This window comes from Saprolegnia parasitica (assembly GCF_000151545.1).
Source record: "Saprolegnia parasitica CBS 223.65 unplaced genomic scaffold supercont2.31, whole genome shotgun sequence".
In the NCBI taxonomy this organism is placed as follows: domain Eukaryota; phylum Oomycota; class Saprolegniomycetes; order Saprolegniales; family Saprolegniaceae; genus Saprolegnia; species Saprolegnia parasitica.
Window position 1 is genome coordinate 106,854 of NW_012156425.1, and position 14,359 is coordinate 121,212.

The 14,359-nt window shown below is 59.0% G+C and overlaps 7 protein-coding genes across 7 annotated transcripts; 4 read left to right on the forward strand and 3 right to left on the reverse strand.

The window, feature by feature from the left end:
• Positions 1-1,186: 1,186 nt before the first annotated feature.
• On the reverse strand, positions 1,187-3,386 carry SPRG_07785 (hypothetical protein; the record flags this gene model as incomplete). Its single annotated transcript, XM_012346779.1, has 8 exons — positions 1,187-1,495; positions 1,552-1,794; positions 1,852-2,205; positions 2,250-2,343; positions 2,394-2,560; positions 2,613-2,804; positions 2,849-2,963; positions 3,010-3,386. 8 exons carry the CDS (start codon positions 3,384-3,386, stop codon positions 1,250-1,252), a joined length of 1,788 nt encoding a protein of 595 aa, XP_012202169.1. The 3' UTR covers positions 1,187-1,249.
• A 60-nt stretch (positions 3,387-3,446) lies between these two features.
• Positions 3,447-3,839, forward strand: SPRG_07786 (hypothetical protein). The gene has a single exon (XM_012346780.1). It carries the CDS (start codon positions 3,490-3,492, stop codon positions 3,796-3,798), a length of 309 nt encoding a protein of 102 aa, XP_012202170.1. The 5' UTR covers positions 3,447-3,489; the 3' UTR covers positions 3,799-3,839.
• Positions 3,840-3,913: 74 nt separating this feature from the next.
• On the forward strand, positions 3,914-5,356 carry SPRG_07787 (hypothetical protein; the record flags this gene model as incomplete). The annotated part of the gene is made up of 6 exons (XM_012346781.1): positions 3,914-4,248; positions 4,295-4,594; positions 4,655-4,770; positions 4,818-5,116; positions 5,167-5,253; positions 5,309-5,356. The coding sequence occupies 6 exons, from the start codon at positions 3,914-3,916 to the stop codon at positions 5,354-5,356; spliced, it is 1,185 nt and encodes a 394-aa protein (XP_012202171.1).
• Positions 5,357-5,424: 68 nt separating this feature from the next.
• SPRG_07788 (hypothetical protein) lies at positions 5,425-7,532 on the reverse strand (the record flags this gene model as incomplete). Its single annotated transcript, XM_012346782.1, has 14 exons — positions 5,425-5,671; positions 5,721-5,755; positions 5,802-5,864; positions 5,920-6,120; positions 6,164-6,322; positions 6,370-6,394; positions 6,447-6,487; positions 6,535-6,619; positions 6,670-6,774; positions 6,815-6,954; positions 6,999-7,149; positions 7,194-7,334; positions 7,380-7,437; positions 7,484-7,532. 14 exons carry the CDS (start codon positions 7,530-7,532, stop codon positions 5,425-5,427), a joined length of 1,500 nt encoding a protein of 499 aa, XP_012202172.1.
• Positions 7,533-7,995: 463 nt separating this feature from the next.
• Positions 7,996-8,831, forward strand: SPRG_07789 (hypothetical protein; the record flags this gene model as incomplete). Its single annotated transcript, XM_012346783.1, has 1 exon — positions 7,996-8,831. The coding sequence occupies one exon, from the start codon at positions 7,996-7,998 to the stop codon at positions 8,782-8,784; it is 789 nt and encodes a 262-aa protein (XP_012202173.1). The 3' UTR covers positions 8,785-8,831.
• A 211-nt stretch (positions 8,832-9,042) lies between these two features.
• On the reverse strand, positions 9,043-9,453 carry SPRG_07790 (hypothetical protein; the record flags this gene model as incomplete). Its single annotated transcript, XM_012346784.1, has 1 exon — positions 9,043-9,453. A coding segment is annotated over one exon (368 nt), but the record flags the coding sequence as incomplete, so codon positions are not given.
• A 2,052-nt stretch (positions 9,454-11,505) lies between these two features.
• SPRG_07791 (hypothetical protein) lies at positions 11,506-13,736 on the forward strand. The gene is made up of 3 exons (XM_012346785.1): positions 11,506-12,223; positions 12,274-12,852; positions 12,906-13,736. The coding sequence occupies exons 1-3, from the start codon at positions 11,558-11,560 to the stop codon at positions 13,674-13,676; spliced, it is 2,016 nt and encodes a 671-aa protein (XP_012202175.1). The 5' UTR covers positions 11,506-11,557; the 3' UTR covers positions 13,677-13,736.
• Positions 13,737-14,359: the final 623 nt, after the last annotated feature.

The following is a 14,359-nucleotide window of genomic DNA, read 5'->3' on the forward strand; positions in this document are numbered from 1 at the left end:
GCCCAGTCTCTCACCGCAATGTGGCCAATGCGGTGCTAATGCAGCCGCTATGTGCGATGGATCCGGCGATTGTTGGCCCAAGGACGTACGGTACCACCCATGGCACGGCACCAAATTGCCAAACTTGTTGAGCTCGTCGTTCGTCCCACGGCATAGACGCTTCGGCGAACCTGCTGGGTACGAAAGAAGTCGTCGGGAACGTGCAGCGTCGGATGCCGAGCCATCAATGGTGTCCTTTCTGCAGGACAGACTCACACCGCCCGTTCGCAGGTCGTCCATCTGCGCCGAATCGAGGCCACGGGTCTCGAAGCAGCTTCAGATGACCCGAATCTGTGCCAAGGTGCGTGACTGCAAGGTACAGTAATCCAGACGCTGTCTTTCCCGTTGCCAGTGTATGGAAAACGCGATGATTCCGGCTGCCATATATCGTCTACGCAAGCATCCCACTCCATGTGAAAAGTGGTTTGTATGCACCGCAATGATGGAGGATGCGAACCGATGGCGGCGTCGATTCCACGTGGGCTACATTGCCGTCTGCAAGACAGATCCAGCCACCGCCGTGCTTGATGTAAAAGCCACGACCTCGGTCCTAGGCGACGCAGTGTGGCAGACGCGCTAGAGGCCGTGGCCCTGGGCGAGGCGGTCACAGCCGTCCAAGTGGCACGCGTACTTGTGCGTTGCTTTCTTTCGTCTTGTAGTACATGGCAAGACGGCAAAAGGACAGCGTCCAAAGCGCTTTCTATCTGGTGCTGGCCACTGGGTGCTGACACATGACGGCGACTCGACAACGGCCGCGCGACGACACTTGCATAGACCCGCGCCGTCGACATGTCACGGTCCACGCTGCAAGCGCGTAGGATGTAGCATCAACAGGGCCAAGTGTACCTTGACCTTATTCGTGGCCCACGATTGCACTCTGCCAACGCCGGCCACGACACCTCGCCATCAATTTGCAGCGATGCGAATGCTGATCCATCGACGACGTCCAGTGTTTGTTGGCGGTGTCGTCTCAGATACTGCACGCCGCTGCGCGCCTGTGCCTGGCAGCACCCGATGCAATCGTGCGAGTGGGGGTAGACAGGTCCAACACGACTCGGTTGTCACGCCTGTGGATGCCTGCTTACGCAGCATACAGGCGACGCCCGACAGGTCCGTCATCCTCCAGTACAGTGGTAAATCTTCGACAGCCCCGTTCAAGCTCGCAAGAAAGCAAAGGAAGTGGTAGTGGAATGTACAATGGCTCGTCGTCTCACAGCGAGGACGGTTGCAGCGTCACCTGGTAGCCCTGGAGGTTCCGAGCGCGGTAGCACGCGGCCGTGTGAAGGAGGTAGAATTCCCATGTCCGGCGAAAACTCTCTGGGAGCTCGCGCACATAGCTCTCCGTCCACGTCGCTTGGAACGCGTCGTTCCAGGCCACATACGTCTTGTCATAGTGGTCGGCGTACGAATGCGCCTCGAGGATCGTCCAGCCCACCGACATGAGCGCCGCCTTGACCTACCCTCACGACCATACATACATTAGCACCCGGATCCTCCAACGCAGGATTGTACCGTTGAGTAGGACACGGCCACAAACGGCTGCCGCGGCACAATGTGCTTGTTGGACCACGCATGGGTGTTGGCGCGCGTCGGTGACGCAACAAAGTCGAGCAAGAGCCGGCCGTTCTGCGACAACTTGTCCCGGAGCAGCGAGAGCAGCCGCGGCATCTCCATCGCTGGCAGCACTTCAACGACATGGGCCGCCGCAATCGCTTGAAACCGCTTGGGCAAAAGCGTGCTTAGCGCGTGGGCCACCTACGATCCCATACAGGCACGTCGCGATCAATGGATCTTGTTGTAGAGGCGTCGTACGTCGAGGCCGGGCTCGACCACGAGGCGCTGTACTTGGTCCGTGAGCCCGGCGCGGCGTGCAATCTTGGCCGCGATCCCTTCGTCCGCGCGCGACCCGAGGATCGAGAGCACGTGCACGTTGTAATACTTGGCAAAGAAAACGCCAACGCCGCCGCACGACGCGAGGTGCAGGTCGAGCACATGGTCGCCGGGCTGCAGCTGGAGCTTCTCGGCCATCATGTGCAACGTGCGTTCTTGGGCCTCGACGATGCTGTCGTGCGGCGATGCCCAGAGGCCAAACCCATGGAAGAAATACGGGCTGGACGCCATGTAGGGCTGGCGAAACGTCGCGCTCACGTCGTACTGCTCGGCCACCTACACCTTGACGCTAGGGGTCCGAACGTAAGAGTACTAAGTACCGGCGCGCCAATGAGACCGGCCGACGACGGCGGGTAGCTAAAGATGCGCGCCGCCAGCGACACGACGCGTGCGTACCACGACTGGTACATCTCTCTACACGCGACGCACATGCATACGATGGAAGTGGGATGAGAACTACGCACCGCCGCGCCTCCACGGGCAGTGTCAAGAGCCGAAGCACGATCGAGTCGAGCGTCTGCTGCCCGTTCGGGTTGACTTCCCACTGCCCCGAGACAAACGAGTCACCAATCGCGACGAGCCCGTCGCTCATCCAGTCGAGCCAGAACGCATGGTCTTGCACGACAATGTCCTGCAGAAAAATGACATCGTGCCAGGATATGGCAAGCAAAGGGAAAGCGTACCCACGGCGTATCCGGAACGGTCGTCGTTGCATCATCGGGGTTGGCGACTTGGATCTCGCCGTGCTGGAGCAGGCGGTGCATGATGGTGGCGGCCGCACCGCGGATCTTGGGCAGGAGAAGCGACCGCAGCACTTGCATTGTCATGACCATGGCGCCAATGAGCAGCGTCAGCGAGTACATAAAGAACGAGCGCTAGCACAAGTGTTGCAGTCGAGAAGCGTATCGATCCACCTTACGGCGCAGACGAGGCAGGCCAAGAGCGGGATGCTCGTACACAAGAGCAGCTCCATCTTGTAGAGCGCGGCCCAAAACTGCGGCGGCCGTGGCGGCGTAAACTCGTACGGAAGGTACCTAGCTCACGACATCAGAGGCGCCACGCACAAGGATAACGATGTACAGGCGCGACACGATGGCAGGCATCGGCACACTCGGGTGATGCACGACGTAGACCAAGCCCAGCGACACGGGGCTCATCCAGAGCTGAATCGCGTCCAAGTACTTGACGAGCAGATAGCACGGAAGCGCTATGTGGAAGGCGCCGTCGACAAGGCGAAGGGCCACGGCGAGCGCCGGCGACGACGCCCAGACGCCGACCTCGGCGTGCAAAAGAGCCGTGAAGGCGTACCGGTCGAGCGTCCGGAGGCTGTACCACGTGATCATAAAGGCGACGCCTAGCGACGCCATGAGGCCAAGCCCAGCGGCCGAGCCTGTCGCGTACGCGGTCGCCGTGGCCGCGACCCAGGCGAGGTCGGCGGTGTACGAGCACCCGAGCATTCGATATGGCAAAAAAAACAGATGTATTTGCGGCACATGCCACTTTAAAAGGTCCCAAAATGCCGAAAACAAGCCAAACGGCAATCTCGGAAAGGCCGGCACGATGACGACAACACCGATCGTGTACGAGGTGACCAACTACTGCGACGCCGAGAGCGTCGCCATGCTGCTCGCTTACATGCGTGGCGGCCACCTCCAGGACATGCTTGCGACGGGCTGCTTCATGAAGGCCGAGTTTGAGCAGTGCAACCCGACGACGTTCCGAAGCCGGTACACGGCGCCGTCGCAAGCCGCCGTCGACACGTACCTCGCCGAGCACGCGGCCGCGATGCGCGCCGACTTTCAAGCGCACGTTCCGCCCAGCGTGCGCTGCGAACGGGCGTTCTATACACCGCTTCTATGCTTGGAGTAGTCAATGTACATCAAAGAAGAACCATCCCATTCAAGTCTCGTACCATCATTTTGTGCGGTTGCTACGAGGTGGCAGTTGTCCGTTTGCCTCCTCGTTGAACAATCATCTACCTAGCATGCTTTCGCGCGACGCGACGATTCAGTTTCCGACCGCGACGCCTGTGCGCACGCTCTTGGTGGGCGCTGACAATGCCACGTCATCGATCGATGGCCTCCTCGTGCGCATCCCGGGGCGTGTTTGCATCTCGTACGAGCCGTCCAACGACACGAACCTCGTCACCGTGCACCTCTACGGCAGCGTGTACACGGCCAAGTCGTCACGCCCGCTCGACGTCGACACGCTGCTCTTGCGCAAGGGCCTCACGGTGCTGACGTTGAACGCAGCAACCACGTGGGCGCCATCGCTGACGAGCCTCGTGCACGTCGTGCTCCACCAGCCGCACCGCTTGCGGTACTTATCGCGGTAGGCGATGCGAATAGCTCATATGTCGGTGTAGGTATCTGTCGACGACGGCCGACACGGTTCTGCTGCCGCCAATCCATGGCTCGGTCTTGCCGTCGGATGACGTGGGCCGCCGCTCGCACGTGCAGTTGACGGCGCGCGCCACGGGCAGCATTTACGTGAACGAGGCGCCCCCGCTCGAGATTGGCTCGCTGACGCTGGAAAACTATGGGTCGGGCGCGGTGCAGGTGCAGCTGCGGTCGCGCCTTGCGGTGCAGACGACGCTCGAGGTCAAGGCCATGGGTACCGGTGCCATTGCCATTGCCACGCCGCACCTCGACGCCAACCTCGTGCGGTGCGATTTTTCCATTTTTCTGATTTTTGGTCATTTTTTGGCTCACAACGGCTCGGCTAGCACGTTTGCTGCGTCGGACGGGGACGTGTACCTCGAGGCCGGCACGCTCTCGGCGCCCTTTCTGCGCTCGACCATGGCGGGATCAGGCGACATTGCCTTTGCATCGCGTCAGCACGGTGCGTGTCGGTTTTGACAATGGACAGGTTGTCATGTACCATACTAGCGGTGACATGCGCCAACCACGACGTGTCGATGCTCGGGGATGGCACGATTGATGCTGGCGCGATGGCGTGCAACCGCACCTTTGTCTACTCGGCCGGGCCTGGCCACGTGATTGTCGACGGCGGCCTCGTCCTAGAGACCACGCACGTTGGCAGCGGACACACGTCGTATGCATCGACGCCGCCGCTCTCGATCACGCACATTGGCTTTGGCCCGCGTCAAGGTGTGCACGCGTCGCAGGCCGTGCCACGTCATTGGACGTTTGCCCCGGCACCGCCAATGGCTCCGCTCGCTGTGATGGTATCGTATCTCGGTGCCGTTGGGTAGAGGTTGACGCAGTGTGGAACTAGGCGCTGGAAGCGACGACCATGTCGCATGCGCTGGCGAGCAGCGTGGAAGGCGTGCTCTTTGTCTGCGTGGCCGCGGCCGTGCCCATGGTAGCTGCTGCCAAATGGAAGGACGGATGACGACGATCTCTTTCCTCTTGTGTAGCTGCTCTGGACCTACTTGAAGCGCCGCAACTATGCCCTGCTGCCGTAACTCGGACGTGTCTAGCGCGGCAATACACAAACAGACAGCGTTGCAGTTGATTTTTGGTGGGATGCATGTTACAAGGCGGGGAGACTGGCGGAAAGCGAGATGAGGCGGGTCGCGACGGGAAATTCGGTGCAGCTCAATGCATCTTTGTCGCGAATCCGCGGAGCTATCGACGCGGTGGTGTGTAAGATGGGCAGGTGGTCGAGGATTGGCGTCTCGGCGTCTTTAAAGGGGGCGTAGGCGTACGCCCGCCACGTGTCGAGGAGACTGAGCACCTCGGCGTGGGCGCCCTTGTCCAGCGAACTGTCGTGGGCCAGCCTAGGCGGGAACTGCCTGTCGAATGAAAGTGTAGAAGAAGGACGAGTACGCGTGGTAGGTGGCATCGACGTTGGTTTTGGCTGCCTAGTGGCTCGTCGGTCGACGACATGACGCAGGACGAGATATATACCTCGGGGATGGCTTGCACGCCGTGTTGCAGGACGTAGAGGTGAAGGATACGCAGCACGACAAGCTATTCCATAGGTAGTATGCTGCAGTGTAGTGTATGTGAACGTCGAAGCGGCTACCTGGGTCTCGGGGGCTGTCAAGTAGGAGGTTAGCATCGACGCACCAAAGTCGGGTGTCTCGGCGAGCGCCAGGACGCACAGCGGTGTGAGTTGCAGCAATTTGTACATGGCTTGCAACGTCATGGACACCAAATGCGGTGTTTCGGCGGCAATATGAGGTAGCACGACATGGCGCAACAACCCGAGGCTGTCGAGGTACACCTACGCAGAACGATGGAGCTCCTTGTCGGGATCAACGTAGTACGGCTTCAAGGCGCGATGCTTTTCGACCGAGTGCGCTTGGGGTGCAGTGCGGCGGCGATGGCAGCGTCGCGCGGAAGAGCTGATTGGTCAAACCAAACAGCTGCGTCGAGCTCGCAATCGGAACGCTCTTGATCGCGTGCAGGAGCGCTCTGAAAACGCTCTATTGCACCACGGCGTTGGTGTCGAGAGCATTTCATGTGGCCGTACGGCGTCTCGAAGCGACGCGATCGCCCTATGCCATCGTTCCATAAGCTGCCGGTGACGCCAAAAACGCGCAGTCGTACGGTGTATAAAAGCTCGTGCGCCACAGAATCTTGACGGCGAGCTACGACAAACGATGACGACTCGGCGTCACGGCGCCGTCGTCGCTACCAAAAGCGTGCGGTCACTGTGGTGCGCGTTGGTCACTGCGGCGCAGACGCAGTCCAGACCCTTGGCGCTCAGAAACAATGGAACTCTACGGTGGCTTGGCATCGCACACGAGCAGCTCCGTGGACCATGATGTACTGTTTCGAGTCTTTGAGGGCGTGGTGGAGCTGGTCGAGGGCTTGCGTGTGCAGCGGCGACAGCGGTGTCGCATTCGTCACGAGCTGGAGAAGGAGTGGCACCATGCTTCCTTTCGCTGCTCCTGCAACTCGATCTACGTATGTACATCCTCCATGCGCCATAGTCGCCGCCATCGCGCACCTGCTCGTGCTGTCGCTCGAGGTCTGGAATCGTCAGTGGCATTGGATGCTCGCGCGTTAGGAGCTGACCGATCTGGGCTTCATACGCCTCATGGCGGCGCGTGAGCTACGCATCTTCTGTAAGCAAGCGAGCCAGACGCGGTATCGTACGCGGTCGACTTCGCGCGTTTTTTGGCTCAGCGCGGCCGACGCTTTCGCCGCTTCGGACGCCATCCAGACGTACTTTTGCTGCAGCGGATTCGCCGCGTCGTCGCCACGATCGTCTTGGGCGGTGAGCAGATTCGAAATGTAGTTTTCAAGCCTGCCAGAAGAGCCGCGTCGTACGATCTCGCAGCAGCAACGTACTTGTCAATCGTGAGCTGGAGGTCTGAGATGACGAGGTCCTTGTCCGCCACGTCGCGTTTGGCGCGAAGCGTGACGGTGTGGAGCTCACGCTTGAGCTCGTCGACGCGCGCGACCAAGTCGAGGTTCGTCTGCTGCGTGAGCCTAAGCACCAGTCATCCTACCGTGCAGGTAGAGCACATCGCGCACGTGTCGAGCGCGAGCTGTTTTTGGTTGCCCGAGAGATCCTGTACATCGAGCTTGGTCTCTATGCGACCGCTGATGTATGCAATATGCTATGGCAATGGTACTACTACTGCTCGTGCCGTCCCTGGCCTTGCCCGCTCGTCGCTTCTTGACCATGGTCTGTTGGCCGTTTCAACCGCTGAGTGTCATCCATGAAGTTGGGTAGATCTCGATCAGCGACTGTAGGCATCTATCGGCTCGAACGGCGTGATCGCGGTCGCTCCCACCGACCGCTATTCGCCGCCACGTCTCGCGTTCCAGCCTGCCCAAACATCAAGATTATTGCCTTTCACTCGAGGTCCGAGCTTCGATGGGCGGCCCTCTTCCGAGACCATTTTGAGGCCATGTACAGTGTACTGCTTGCCCTTGATGGGCAACCTCAGATCGCATCTCGAATGGAAACAAAGGCTCGTAAAGGCTCGGTCTTGCCCAGCTATGAATCATGCATGAGCTGAATCATGAGCTGTGAATCCGTTCCAGGTCCGAGGGGCCCCGTTCCTCGCACCCACGTCGCCATCTGTTTGGCTTGTTTTGAGCACGTTTGACCTTATTTTGAGATTGCACTTTTGAGATTGCAGTCATGACGACCAAGGCTGTCCACGCGGTCGCCAAGCATGGCTTTGTGAACGCATCGCTCTACGACAAGGCGCGCCCGGGGTTTCCACGCGAGGCGCTCGCCGCACTTTGGCCGCCGTCGCTCGACCCGGCGACAGCGACCGTGCTCGAGATTGGCAGCGGCACGGGCAAGTTTACGTCGCTTTTGCGTAACGACGCCAAGATTGCCAACCTCGTTGCTGTCGAGCCGTTGCAGGGCATGCGCGCCACGTTCGAAGCGCTCTTCCCGGACGTGCGCTGCGTCGATGGGACGGCGACGGCGCTCCCCGTTGCCGACGACTCCCAAGACGCACTGTTTATCGCACAGGCCTTTCATTGGTTTGACAACCGCGACGCACTCGTCGAGTTTCGCCGGGTCCTCAAGCCCAACGGCTCGCTCGGGCTCATTTGGAACATGGAAGACGCGACCACGCCGTGGGTGGCCAAGCTCCGGGCCATCTATGAAGCGTACGACGGCGTCGCGCCGCAGTACCGGACGGGCAAGTGGGCCAACGTCTTTGCCGCGAGTCCGGACCTCTTTGGCCCGCTCTCGCACACGTGCCTTCGCCGAGTGGTGCCCGTGGCGTCGAAAGACCAGATCTGGGAGCGCGTCTTGTCCAAGTCGTACATCTCGACCGCGACGCCCGATGTCCAAGCGCGCGTCAAGGCCGACGTCATGGCGATCCTCGACGCCGCCGACTTCGAGATCGACGCCGACGGCTGCATCTTGTACCCGTATGTGACGGACATTTACGTCACAACGCCGACGCCCTAGTTGTTTTCTTACGACGATAACAATCATCATGTCGCCAACATAGCCACTGTCTGTAGTGCGTGGTATGGTGCGCATTGCAATCAGTGGGAATCGAGCTCGGGTCGACCTCGTGGCTACGCCCATTCGTCATGGCTCGCTCTGTAAAGGTAGAGACAGGATCCACGCGATGGACGCCTCATACAGGCATATCAACGCATGGACCTCGTTGCGGCAACGACCCAGAATGCGCCATGCTCATAATGACGACAACAACACGAGCGTGCGTCATGCCCATGCTGCATTTGCTGAGGGGTACTTACGACTACGCGACCCGGCGGAGGTAGATGACGTCGACGCCGTTGCAGCGGCCAAAGCGCTTTGCGCCGACGAGGCGCAGCCGCAGGTTGGCGTCGTCTTCTCTTTGATAGTGCCATTCCAAGCCGGATAGGTCTTGGTGCATCTTGAGTGTCGAGGTCGCTGCGTCGCAAGTAAACGAGCTCTCGGGTGGTAGCACGTGGCGGTACGTCTTGGTGCTCTGCTCGATGCGAAACGTGACGCGGCCGTCGGCCGAGAACGCCAAATGGAGCTCGGCCTTGCCTGCCTTGACGTCTTCGCTCCAGTCCAGCGCCGTGTTGCCAAAGGCCTCCGTGCTCGCCCACGCCCCGACGAGGAAGCTATCGACGCTCATTGTTGTCTACTGGTCGTCCGCGCAAGGCCATTGGCTGCGTTAAGACTCTAAACGTCCCTAATTTTAGCGAATCGAATGCTTTGATTTTGCTTTCGAGCGCTTCAACCCGATGACGACGATTCCTACAGTCAGCGATGGCTCGCTAGTCTCTCCGTGCTGCGTGTCTCCTTTCGGGACGCCACGCTCGCGGGCGATGACGACCAACGACGGACCCTGATGGGTTGGTATCTTTGCTGTTGAAGTTGCTCTTTCCATGATAACATAGTGATTGCGTTTGCTTTGAGGGATTTTCTCGGTGCAAAGTGGATATTTCACACGTCCAGTCCACATCATTTTTCGCGCCCACGCGGCCTTACAAAGAGTAGTATGAAAGTTTAAATGCTGGTGGGTTGTAGTGGCACACTGTTTTTCACGTCGACGTGAAAAACACCTCGACGTCGCATTCAACATGTAATGGCTGGTATGGAGGGAGTTTACCTTCAACGACGCGTCAATGTGGCGACCGACATCTCCACAACGTGGTGTCGCGCGAGGTGCTATCATAAGAGAGGCGTGTACTCGAGTGCTTTAAACGAGGACTGCATGCGACGATGCGCCCCACACGGGGGATCGACCACGCAGCGAAGGCGGGATCGTTGTTGCTGCCTGTCTACGATCCAAACAATGCCATTTCATTGGCTCACATTCATGAAACCGGATAAAATGCACCAATCCTCGCACGCTGCCTTTGAAGCGACAATGCCCATCTCCCCTCTCAGAACTGATACCACCGGGCTGGCACCAACGGCAACTCGCGAAGCTACTGCTCGCGTAGAAGCTTGTAGCTCACAGCTCTTAGTGTCTACGACCACACGCTCTAGTGCGTCAAAATGTTGTGGAATGTCATGATTGTCTTGTTGCATGGAGCACGGAAACCGAAGATGAACCCAAGATTTCATCACTGGATTCCGGTGGTCTTGCACAAAGAACCCACAGTGCCATCATTGTACCCTGCGACCGCACACGTCTATACAATGGCATTTTGTGTCGAGAGATCTCTGGTAGACACACGACAGCCTGCCCGTGGGTCGAACAAGTCGCTTCCGACGGCTTTCCGCGCGCCTCGGAGACTTGATAGGCACAGACGATCCGGATGCGCCGACCAACGCCACGCATGAGTAACGCTTTGTTATCCGGATCTTTGAAGGAGGGAGAGAATCATTGCTGTACGCGATGTGTATAAAACAAAATATGTTTCAAACATGTTGAAAACACGCGCCACCGTCGTGAGCGCTTGCTGAAAGCAGGCCAACGAGCCGTGCCGTCGCAAGCCCGACGGCAGCCTTGCAGATGCATCGATGAAAACCGCGTGTACTAGCGTCGTGCTGCACCTTCTGTGTCTCGCGACGACGCACTTGAAACCAACGCGATGCCATCCTCGTTGGCAGTGCAGCCTGAGATTCCACCCGGCACTTGGAGCCTTCCCGCTTTCGAAGAAGTCGTACTGCTCCTTCTGCGTGAATGACAAGACGCTACAGACGTAGTAGCACACCGTCAACCGTCCTGCGGCCCGTGTCGACGATTGGCGGTGTCTACCTATCGGATACCCGCATCCCGACTCGATCGGGATGGGTGCAAAGGTGTTCTTACGCAACAACAACCTGCATGATGCGTTGCGACAACTGCGTAGTATGTAGAAGACACGAAGTGGTGCGTCTTATGGCCCGCTGACAGGATAATTTCGCGAGCACTTGATCCAGATTGCAGACTGGAACAGTTTTCTCAGTTGCATACTGTTGGACTCGACGACGCGATATGGGTGCGACGAGCATGGAGAGCTTGGGCATCATAGTATGTTGCGTGCTTGGCGCGGTGCGAGCCGGCGGTCGTTGCATTGGCCGCGAGCAGGTGAGATCTTGGTGAGCGACGACATGCGGGCATGAAATGGTGTTTAAAACACCTTGCCGGATCACGGTGTCGTCTCTGCGCGCTGATTGGTCAAAATGCATACTGCACGCCGATTCGTGGAATTTGGTATTTTTCTTTTGAATTTTTATACTCTCATTTCGTGTTTGGCACCTTCCATTGAAGACTCGCCGAGGGGACGGACCGCGGGGCGTACGAAGCATGAACAACATGAACGGTATGAACATGAACCCGATGGGCGGCGGCATGAACATGAACTCGATGGGCGGCATGAACCCCAACATGGCCGGCTCGATGAACCCGAACATGGGCCACCACGGCGGCATGATGAACCCGTCCAGCATGCACCACATGCCCGGCATGGCGAACGGCGGCATGCCCATGAACATGGGCATGGGCATGGGCATGCCCGGCAGCAACGGCGGCAACGGCGGCGGCAACCCCTCTGCCATGAACCCGATGGGCATGCCCGGCATGGGCGGCCACATGCCGTCGCACCACGGCCAGCCCCATGGCCACCACATGATGGGCATGAACGGCATGCCCCAGATGCAGCAGATGAGCCACGGCATGAACATGGGTATGCACATGGGCCAAGGTGGTGCGAACGCGCCCAACATGACCTCGTCGTACGCGATGCCGCCATCGAACGCGTCGTACCCGCCGCCGTCGGCCGCGCCGCCATCGAACGGCCAGAGCATCGCCAACATGGAGTGGCGCGCGCAGTTTACGAGGGAACACCGGACCAACTTGATCGCCAAGATGTACAACGAAATGGTCCGCGTCTCGACGGACCCGCCAGGCATTGCGCTCTGGATCAACGTTGCATGGTTTGAGCTCAAGCTGTACAAGGAGTGCCAAACCCAGGTACACCATCCGTTTGTCCTCGACGTCTTCTCATGACCTCTTTTATGCAGGAGGACTACATCAACAAGATCCTCAAGCGCCTCCAGCACCTCAAGACGCAGGCGGGCGACATGAACCCGATGGGCCACAACATGATGCCGGGCCATGGCATGCCGGGCCGCGACGCCAATGGCATGTACATGCAGCAGCCGCCGTACGGCCAGTCGCCGGGCCTCAACATCAACACGTCGAATGGGCCGTCGTTTCCCAACACGTCGGGCTCCAACAGCGGCGGCCCGAGCTCGGCCAACACGCCCAAGCACACACAACCAGGCGCCAACAACAATAACGGCCCCAACAACAATATCGCCAACAGCAACAACAACAACAATGGCCCGAACAAGGGGCCTGGCGGCAAGCAGCCGCTCAACCCGCAGCAGCAACAGCAGCAGCAGCAGCAGCAGCAGCAGCAAGGTGGTCTCAACCAAGGCAACAAGCCGCCGCACATGATGCCGCCGTCGCAGCAAAATCAACAGCCCAACAAGATGGGCAACAGCAACCCGTCACCGCAGCCGAACGAGCAGTCGTTCATGGCGCAGATGGCCGGCGGCCCGCCCGCCAATACCAACCCGGCCGAGTACTGGCGACAGGTACCTTTTATCAAGATCCAAATATCGAGATATCAACCGAATGTGGATAATAGCACGCGCAACTCAAGGCCAAGTACCTCGCCGATGTCAACACGGTCCACAACGCGTTTCGCAAGTACGTCGAGCACATGAAGGACCAGAACGAGAGCGAGCAAAAGAAGAAGCTCACGTACCTTCTCGGATATGTGCAGCTGTGTGCGTCGATTCTCTCGGAAGACGCGTCGTCGGCGCCGGCGCGTCACCTGGACGAGCTCGAGAAGGTCAACAAGTACGTCATCAAGATCGTGCGCCCGTATTTGAAGAAGCTCAAGAGCGAGAAGGACAAGCGCAACTCTGCGTCCAACACGCCTCAGAACCAAATGCCGCCGTCGCACAATGGTGGCGGCATGGCCGGCAACCCGCAAGCGATGAGCTTTGAGATGATGATGCGCAACTCGATGTCGGGCGCACCCTCCTCGGCATCCAACGGCGGCAGCAACAACCTCTACCAGCAGATGATGGCCAAGAACAGCTCGATGATGATGGACGATTACGGCATGGGCATGCCCGGCAGCAACGGCGGCAACAGTTACGGCAACCAATATGGCGCCAACCCCAACATGGGCGGCGGCTTTAACATGGCGGCGTACGGCAGCGGCATGAGCGGCAACGACGGCAACGACATGATGGGCAGCAACTCGATGGACTCGAACCTCCTCGACTTTGACAATGGCCTCGGCATGGGCATGGCCGATGGCAACAGCAACGGCAACGGCAACGGCTCCAACAGCTCCAACGACGACGGCGGCGACGGGGACCTCATGAATATGGTTGAAGCGCTGTAAGGACCGAGTGTGTAGTTTATATAAAGTTTCAGTTTAAAATGCGACAAGTGTGGTGTCCTAGTATCCTAGTACGTAGTGCATTCAGGCATTGGAGTCGATTAGCTATTACCGGTAGATTCGACTCGCACTAGTATGTCAATGACACCACTGAGATCGGATCCACTTTGCAGTGCGGTCGAAAGTGGCGTGATATTAGCCTCGGAGAGCAATATATATTGTCACGCCGGCCGGACCTCGGGGTCCAGATCGGTGGGGTCAACCACGTGGCAAGCTGCTTTGCCGATGACACGCAACTGATCGCACGGGACGAACCCGCGCTCCACACGCAGCTCGCCCTGGTCGAACGGTTTTGTGCAGTGTCCGGCTTCCGCCTGAACCGTCACAAAACTGAGCTCCTCACGTACGCACCGGTTTCGGACGCGCTCTCGCCGCTTGTGGTCCAGCCCACGCAACCAACCAAGGCTCTCGGGATCTTGGTCGCGCCTCATTTTGGCCCACACGCCCGCTTTGACTACGCCCTCGACAAGTTTGCGGATCGGCTTCGGCTCTGGTCGTACAAGTCGAACACGCTCGTTGGCAAGGTCGTCATTCTCCGCACCCTCTGCCTGCCGCTTCTCTGGTACCAGCTGGCATGGGTGACGCCCTCGGCTACGGCCGCCGCGTTCATCGACCGCATGATGCTT